The sequence below is a fragment of the Talpa occidentalis genome, unplaced genomic scaffold (assembly GCF_014898055.3).
Source record: "Talpa occidentalis isolate TD23 unplaced genomic scaffold, MPIMG_talOcc4v2.1 talOcc4.13, whole genome shotgun sequence".
Classification (NCBI taxonomy): Eukaryota; Metazoa; Chordata; class Mammalia; order Eulipotyphla; family Talpidae; genus Talpa; species Talpa occidentalis.
Window position 1 is genome coordinate 56,446,072 of NW_023601322.1, and position 9,863 is coordinate 56,455,934.

At 36.4% G+C, this 9,863-nt stretch overlaps 1 protein-coding gene across 1 annotated transcript; it reads right to left on the reverse strand.

The window, feature by feature from the left end:
• Window positions 1-340: 340 nt before the first annotated feature.
• On the reverse strand, window positions 341-1,327 carry LOC119242867 (putative olfactory receptor 14L1). Its single transcript, XM_037508313.1, has one exon. The coding sequence runs from the start codon at window positions 1,325-1,327 to the stop codon at window positions 341-343; it is 987 nt and encodes a 328-aa protein (XP_037364210.1).
• Between the last annotated feature and the right edge of the window lie 8,536 nt (window positions 1,328-9,863).

The following is a 9,863-nucleotide window of genomic DNA, read 5'->3' on the forward strand; positions in this document are numbered from 1 at the left end:
CTTATAACATGGCTAGTTCACACATAAATTATACATATAACATGACTAGATCACACATTAATTATGAGTGAAAGATCGAACTGGAGAAATGCATCTATAAAATAATTCTGCTTATGCAAGAATGAAAAACATAAGTAAAAGGAAATATATTGCTTCCACTTATACTTTTGTTTACCTAAGCCTCTGGCTTTGAGGAAATCTTATTTTACATACTTTCAAGTTTATTTTAAAGTAATATGGAACAAGTATGAATTACTTGCTTTCATAAAATTATAAATGTTTACCTTATTTAAATAGTAGAAACTTTATTGCTATTAAGTGAAGTAACTTCAAGTATATCTTAAGTGAACAATGTAGTTGTGATGTCAATTTTGTTGTTGTTGTTGTTGTTGTTATATATGAAGACAGTCTTTCTCAGCATTTTCCAGAAGGCAGCTTTCATGTCCTTGTTCTTCAGACTATAAATGATAGGATTCAGTGTTGGTGGCACCACTGTATAAAAGACAGACACCATCAGATTCCAAATAGAAGGGGACTCTGACACTGGCTTTAGGTAAGCAATAGAGCCTGTATTAAGGAAAATTGTAACAACCACAAGATGAGGAATACAAGTTGAGAAGGCTTTTGACCTTCCTTCCACTGAGGGGATTCTCAGAACCGTAGAGAAGATGTGGATATAAGAAATCAGTATAGAAAAGAAACACACAATACCCAAAGATGTTGTGACAATTATGGCTCCAATCTCAGCAAGGTACTTCTCTGAGCAAGAGAGCTTGAGTAATGAGGGGATCTCACAGAAGAACTGATGGACAAAATTTGACTTACAAAATGGTAATGAGAATGTCACAGATGTATTTAAAAACCCAGAGGCAACCCCACTAAGCCATGAAGCAGCCACCATCTGCTCACAGGCACCTTTCCTCATGATGAGCTGATAATGTAGAGGGCGACAAATGGCTACATATCGGTCATAGGACATCACTGTGAGCAAGGCTAGTTCTGTACAAGCAAATAAAACCACAAAAAAGACTTGTGCCACACACCCCATGAATGATATAGAACTATTTTGGGTCAAAGACTGTATGATGGACTTGGGGACTGTGACAGATATAAAGCAGACATCCAACAATGACAGTGACCTCAGAAAGAAATGCATAGGACTGTGAAGGTGCTCATCCAAGGTGGTAAGAAGAATAATAAGAAGGTTGCCAACCAAAGCTGTCAGGTAGATGAGTAAAAACAGCACTTCATGAAGGACTTGCTGCTCCCAGATGTCTGTAAATCCCATGAGGATGAATTCAGTTATCGACAGGGTGAGATTGGCCATGATAACTCTTTCCCTGGGGGACTTGGCAAAAGAAACAATGTAAGATTCTTTATGTACAATGGCTGTTACCTAACTCCATAATTGAAAAATTATGTTCAATGTCATGGAACAAAATTATTGCTTACATGCAAATTAATCACTCTCCCTCTTAGTTTTCTGATATTTTGTTGGTTTTATGTCATAAAGGTTGTGAAACAAAATAGATGTATAATCTCTTTTTGTTTATTTTTCTTTATTGAGGCAACATTGTTTTGTGGTATAGTCTTTTGATTATATGCAATATTTACAAAATGTAAGAGAGCCAATAGATTAATATTATCTGAACCACACATATAGAAAACAATGTTACTATTATTTTTATTGGGGCAGCATTGAATTAAAAATTTGTATATGATTTAAAGATACAGGTTCTCACCTCTTCAGTATATATTATCATAGCATATCTGTCACTAAAGCATAGACAATCCATTGGGCACTTTCATACATTGCTTTTCACCCATCTGCCCCCTCTGGAAGTGTTCACATCCTGCCTACTTCATCACTTATTCACTGCAGTAGTCTAATTAATAACCTATTATGACCATTTTCTTTCTCTGTAAAAAAGATGTAATTCTTATTTTTTCAGGAGAGTTTTGATTATTAATCATGTTATTACAATAAGATGCTTAAAAAGTAAAAATTATAAGTGGTTAAGTAGCATTTTAATAGACTTATGAAACATTAACATTTTGGTTCTAAAATTTTATGTAGCATTTTAATACAATTATGAAAATAATAACATTTCACTGTTGATTAATATGAATAGATGTGCATAATTAATATAGTGAATTTAAAGGACTTATAATTTTTACAGTGATACCAAGAACTAGTCATTTCTACCCATGAAATAAAAATAGGGGGTTGAATTTTCCAGCATACAAAATTCTCTCTTGCATACATCTGGCTCTCCCATTCTAATATTTACAAGAATGATTAAGAAGAATCATAATGTAGTACCAATAAAAAAAACCAGGGTCTAAAGAGTCACATTATATCCAGAAGAGATACAAATTGTACATTGCCTATACCCATAGCTATTCAAAATTTTGGTTGAATTAAATTATTTCTTTTCTACAGTAGCTCATGGGGTCTCATATTAGAAAATAACAAAATATGATTGAGATTACACATTTTTTCATCATGCATAAACAAGATAAATATATAGAGATAGCAATTTAATTGCCATGTTCAATATTAGCAATGAATATAAAGGAAGTGATTCCTATTCTCACCATCATAATTCGTTATTGTGAAAATTAAAGAACTATGTATTAGTAAATTGAAACTGCAACAGCACAACTACAACAAAACCCCAATACAGAAGAAAAATTGAAAAGTACCATGTGCTGAGAAATTTTCCAAATTAGAAAAACTCATGGGAAAAATAAAGTCTTACCTCTTAAATACGATCCTCTCATTTAGCTCTGATTTTTTTTTGTATTATGATTTTGACTTCTGGGTTGAACTTATTCTAATTGTTGTTGTTGTTAAGAAAGATTCATAAATATCAAGTCAAGGAAAGCCTGGAGCTATATGCAGAGTCATTGAGGCTTATAAATAGAGCTAAAGTTCTTCGTGAAAAGGAGATTGCAGTCCCTTCCTGAAGGTGTCCAAAGCATTGCTAGCATCAAGAAAGAATATCCACAATATCCATATATAATTTACAGTCTGAGAGTGAAGTATGTGATGTTTTATTAAGGAATAACATCCAAGGTAGAATTTTAAGAATTAAAATTCTTCTCAAGAGACATGAAACCCAGTAGGCTGTCCTAACCCTAGGGGCTCATTCCAACTTTATCCCCTAGACACCAAGCCAACTTGAGCAGAATTTGAGGAGGCAAGGCCAAGATTATCTTAAATATATTGGTCCCTTTTGTAAAAATAGCTCATCAGAGATCATGTCCATTCTGGAATTATTCAGATAATGGAGGCAAAACAGAGGATTTCTTTTTGCTCATTGAAATTAACATTTATTTTAGGTAATATTTGATTTTTTTGGTATTATTTTAATTACTGAAATTATTTCTCATATTTTGAAGACAGAATAAATCAAGTCCATGGAGTTGAAAAAGGCAATGATCAATTAGTCTATAATCATTCATAGCGTGGAACCTCCCTGATGGCATACAGGTTAAGTCTCAGTGTTCTCAGGCTATCATGATCGCGGCCTGACTTTTATCCCTGGTCAGGGAGTTGAGCAACATATGGCACAGCAGACCTCTCTCGTCTTGCCTGCTGCTCCCCTCAGCAGTGTATTTCAGTGTCTGCCTGTTCTGGTCCCCACTCTGTCTCTGATGAATCCTCTCACCTCCATCCCCACACCTCTGGCCTATATTCCAGTTATTCTATGCAGAAATTTAAAAAAATAAAACTTAAAAAAAATTAGTAGTCTGGAGTTTTCATCAATCACATATTGACAAAATATATCACCTAAATACTCTTCATTCATTTCTTTATTTGTATGGAAGTTACCTAAATATTAAATATATAATTTGGCATTATATACCAAAATATTTATTTATAAATATATAATGCGGGCCTCCCCGGTGACGCAGCGGTTGAGCGCTGGGTTGTGAAGCTGCCCACAGCCTCTGCGGCGCCTGTTCGATCCCCGGGCTGCTCCCCGCCACCAGAGGAGGGTCCCACATGGCGCACAGACCTATCCTGCCACCCGCTGCTCCCCTCAGCAGTGTACTTCGGTCCTTCTGCCTGTTCTGTTACCCGCTCTGGCTCTGGTGAATTCTCTCACCCTCCCGCGCTTCTGACTGTACCCAGTGCATGTATAAACAAACAAACAAATAAATAAACAAATAAATAAAAATACATGCCTCTTTAAAAAGAAAAAAAAATTAAAAAAACAGAAAACAATTATAAATATATAATGCCAAATTATAAAACAAACTACTAAGGGTTTAAACACAAAGATATTTCTATGAAGTAATAATTTTAGAAGTATTGCAAAAATAAAATCAACAGTTGGAGTAAAAAACAAAACCATTTACTCTATCCTTATATTTAGTCTTGGCACATGGAACAAGAACTACCCCTACTTCCTACATTGGAATAAATGTGTTCTGTGCATTTAATTTCATTTCCATGGGCATAATTCTCTGGGATTCTTGGTGGGGACCCCTAAGTCATGAAGTGCTAGGACAAGAAGAATGTCGTGGTCATGACTGGAAGACAAGTCAACATGGGCTGGAAGACTGGCCCATGTCCAGGCAACAATGCCCTTTGTGTCAGCAAAGCTAAGCTCGAGAAACAGGCAAGATTAGAAAGGGAGTAGAATATACCTGATAACACAGAACATTGGTGGTGGATGTTTGCCTGGATAAGGCTAAATACTAATGGAATGATTCATTGCCAGTAACTAACAAGGAGGGGAGAGGAGCGGTTTGTGTCAATAAAAATGAGTTGCACCGGGCACTCAGGATGCTTGAACTTGGACAACGAAGCCTTGCATCTCCTGGGTCCCGCTTTTCTTAAACTCTATTTTGTGTCTGTCAGTTCTTTATTTCTAAGTTCTTTCGGATCCATTTTCTCAACCCTGTTCGCAGGAGCTGATTTCCAGCAGATTCTCTTAATTATGAAAATGTTTTGTTTGATTGTTTACAACAATGACATTTCTGAGATTCATCAATTCTTTATTTTTAAGTTTTATTTTTATTTATTTATGCATGTAAGAACTGGGGTCTAAACCAGAGGTAGAGTTGGGGTGAGATGACTCACCAGTGACAGAATGGGAATAGAACAGGCAGATTTGCTGAAATTCACTGCTAAGGGGAGCAGCGGGTGAGACAGGAGAGGTCTGCTGTGCCATATGTGGGTTTACTCCCTGTTTGGGGATTAAATTCATGCTGCAGAGGTAATAGTGCTGAGCCTTAATCTTAGGCCACTAAAGATTATGTTTTCATCATAGGCACTGGTATTTTTTATTATTATTATTATTAATCTCCCTCTTGAGAGTTATGGCAAGTTGGTGGCAGAGTGAAGACACTAGGCATGCTTCCACTAGGTACTCACAACTAACTGCTATAAAAAAGGGGGTCTCAATAACCAAAACAAAGGGAAACCCCACCGACTGGGAGAAAATTTTTGCACACAACACTAATGATAAAGGACTGATGACAAAAATCTACAAAGAGCTGATGAGACTCAACAAAAACAAAGAAAATTATCTATTCAAAAAATGGGCTAAAAAGAGCTAAAAATAAACTTCTCCAAAGAGGAAATGCAAATGGCCAACACGCATATGAAAAAATGTTCAATATCACTTGCAATCAGGGAAATGCAAATCAAAACTACAATGAAATACCATCTCACACCAGTGAGAATGGCACATCTTAAAAAAACTAGCAACAACAAATGTTGGCGAGGTTGTGGAGAAAAAGGAACTCTCCTGCACTGTTGGTGGGAGTGCAAACTGGTCCAACCACTATGGAGAGCTGTGTGGAGATTTCTGGACCTACTGAACATAGATCTTCCTTATGATCCAGCAATTCCACTCCTAGGTATTTACCCAAAGGACACAAAAACAGTAATTCCAGAGAGCACCTGCACCTTTATGTTTATAGCAGCACTATTTACAATAGCTAAGCTTTGGAAACAACACAAATGCCCAAAAATAGATGACTGGATCAAGAAGATGTGGTACATATACACCATGGAATATCACTCAGCATTCAAAAAAGATAAACACATGCAATTTGCAGCAACATGGATGGAGCTGGAAGGGATCATGCTCAGCGAAATAAGCCAGACAGAAAAAGAAAAAAAAAAAAAAATGGATGGACTCACTCATAGCAGGAATCTTGAAAACCTAAATAAGAGACCAGGAAAAAGAATAGCTATAAGAAAGAAAAAATCAAAATCAACAAAAAACTATGAACCAGAGACACACTATGGGGGGGGGTGCGGGGAAAGGAGGTATTGGGGTCAAAATAAGGGGGTTGCAATTGTATGGGGAATATAAAAATAAAATTTAAAAAAGGCAGTCTCTCTGATAGCACAAGGGGTTAAGACGAAACCCATGAAGCAATCCGCAGCCTCTGCAGCATGTGTTCCATCCCCAGCCAGGGAGCTACCAACATGGTGCAGCAGACCTCTCCTGACTTGCCCACTGTTCCCCTCAGCAGTGTATTTCAGTCAATCTGCCTATTCTGTTCCCCATTCTGTCTCTGGTGAATCCTCTCACCCCCACAACTCTGACCTGTACCCCAATTCTTGAATGCATAAATAAATAAATCTTTAAAAATCAAAAAATTCTGTGACAACCACAACACACACTAGGATCATCAGTTCAGTAAAAAGAAAACTCTCAGTAAAAAGTTAACTTTAAGTTAACTTTATTTAGAGTGATAATGTGATAGCACAACCCACAGAAGAGAATAAAAATGGAGAGTGGTTTCTATATAGAGCCTCTTACAGACTCATGCACATGTTAGCATCAGGGCACCTGAGATCTGCAATGATTACATAAGGGGGTGAATGAACAAGCATGCAGGATGGAGGGTGTATTTTTGAAAGATTCAGAGTTTGGAGGCAGAACAAGGATTTGAGCTGAGGCTTTTAATATAGAAGAGTAGTAAACTGAATTGGGTGAGAGTACTTGGATTTCCTTATAGAAGAGTCTGCTACTACGCATAGGCTATTACACAAAATACCAGCCACCCCTCACTTAAGAAGTAAAACTAAAACAAAGAAACACTTATTATTTTTTTTAATTTCTATATATACAAATTTTACACCATTATTCACTTTTGCATAATGTGCTTTCTCCTGTTAAATGTAGTCCCCATAAAATTCCTACCACCAAGTCAACCATGAACCATCACCATAGTCTTTTGTGCTCTTCCCAACCTTGCTTTAATCTGTATCCCCATTCCCTGCTGAATGTCTTTAGATTTAGATTTATAGTTGCCTGCTACTGTTACTTTTTTTTCCCCAATCCCTTATTTGGTTCCCATTATTCTTCCTCAAATGAGACCATCTTATATTTTCCATTTTCCTTCTGAATTATTTTCTTTTAAGATTCATTTGATTAATTTATGCATTCAAGAACTGGGGTCTAGGCCAGAGATTCAGGTGATGAGTACATTCACCAGAGACAGGGTAGGGAGCAGAACAGAAGGATCTACAGAAACACACTGCTGATGGGAGCACCAGGTGAGACAGTAGAGATCTGCAGTGCCATGTGGATTAGCCCCCAGGATGGGAATCAAACTTAAGCAATAATAGCTGGTGAGAGCTTGATAGCACTGAGACTTTAACCCCTGTTACACCAGGGAGGCCCACTTTTGACTTCTTTCACTGAGAAACATGGGAGTGCAGATTTCCTTTTGAACTTTCTTTTTGTGTCATTTGGGTAGATCCCTAGGTGTGCAGTTGCTGGGTCATATAGTAGCTCCACTTTTAGTAATTTGAGGTACTGCCACATAATTTCCTTAGTGGTTTGAACAATTTGCATTTCTATCAGCAGTATAAAAGAGTTCATTTTTCTCCACATCCTCACCAGCATTTTTTTGTAATATGTGCCATTCTCCCTGGTGTGAGGCGTTATTTCATTGTGGCTTTGATTTGCATTTCCCTGATTATAAGTGATGTTGAACATATTTTCATGCACCTGTTGACCATTTGCATTTCCTATTTGTAGAAATGTCTTTTTAGCTCTTCTGTCCAGGTTTTGACTGGATTGTTTGCTTTGTTTTTGGTGAGTCATGTGAGCTCATTACAGATCTTCGAAATCAGTCCTTTATCTGTTGACTGGAGTACAGATTTTCTCCCTCTCAGCAGAGTGTCTCTTTATTTTGGTTAATGTCTTGTTTGCTTTCGGAACATTTTAGCTTCATGTAAACCCAACTGTTTATCTTTTCTCTCAATTTCTTTTCTTCAGGGGATGAATCTTTAAAGATGTTTCTGAGATGTATGTCCTGGAATGTTTTGCCTATGTTTCCCTGTATATATGTTATGGTTTTAGGTCTTATGCTCACGTTTTGTTTGTTTGTTTGTTTGTTTTTTGCATGGTGTGAGGTAATAGTCTAGTTTCATTCTTTTGCTTGTGGTGGTCCAGTCTTCCTAGCACCACTTATTGAACAGACTAGCCTTGTTCCATTACATATTTTGTGTTCCTTTGTAATAAATTAGTTGTCCATATATGTGTAGTTTTGTTTCTGGGTTTTCCATTTGATTCCATTGGTCTCTGTCTCTGTTTTTGTTCCAATGCCATATTTTTTAAAAAATACTTATTATGGCTTTGTAGTATAGCTTCAAGTCTGCAAGTGTGATACCTCCATTTTCCTTTTTAGTCAGGATATCTTTGACTATTCAAGGTAATTGTGTATGTGTGTGTGTGTGTGTGTAATTCTATATGAATTTCATCAATATTTTCTCTATTTCTTTGAAGAATGCCATTGGGATTTTTATTGGAATTGTGTTGAATTTGTAATTTTTTTTTTAGTAGGATGGCCATTTTGATAATGTTAATTCTTCCAATCTATGAGCAGAGGATGCCTTTCCATTTCTTTGTGTTTTCTTTTATTTCTTTTAACAATGTTCAATAGTTTTATTTCCACAGGTCTTCACTTCCTTCATTAAGTTTATTACCAGGTGTTTTTTTTTGGGGGGGCAATTATAAATGGGATTTTTTTTTAATTTTTTTTCAGACTGATTCTTTGCATGTAGGAAAGCTAGTGAATTTTGTGTGCTGATTTTTTTATTCTGCTACTTTACTAAACTGACTTATTACTCAAGCACTACCAATAACAGGAACAAACATACCAAGATAACTCTGTGCTGGAAAAGAAGAGAGACAATCTCCTGTGCTCTGACCCCATAGCAACTACAATCCATTTCCAGTGCTCAATCTAGTACTAAAAAATAGCATAGGATGGCAGTGGACACAAAGTATAAAGATTCTGAGACCAAGAAGCTGCAAAGAACAGGAGATGACTGTGGATCACCACCCTTAAATATGGGTGCCCACAGCGCAGTAGGAATCACAAATCCCTAAGTTTATTGTAGCATTCTGTTGGTTCCCTGCTGCCCCAGTCCACTTTCGTAAATATTACCCATCACCAGTACTATCCCTCAGATAATTTCAATAGTTGAAAAGACAACAGTCTGAAGACTTATCCCTATTAAAAACACATACAATATTAAAAATGTGTACACAGAAAGAACACATTACAAATGCTAAAGCATAAAATCCTTAAAGAAGTCCCAAATCAGTAGAATTGTGGTGTACAACAGAAGGGCAATTTAGGGCATCGTCTCTGGTAATTCTTATGGGAATATATAAACAAAAACAGAATAAGTATAGGGAAACTATGAGACAGCTACAACTATAAGTAACAGAAATAAACCAATATAGCTCATAAAATATATAAATGAGGAGCTCAATGTCAGACAAAAAGAAACAATGTAGAGAAATAAAGAATAAAGAAACAATGAAAAGTAGTATAATAACCCTTCTGGATAACTTAAAGAGAGACACCACACA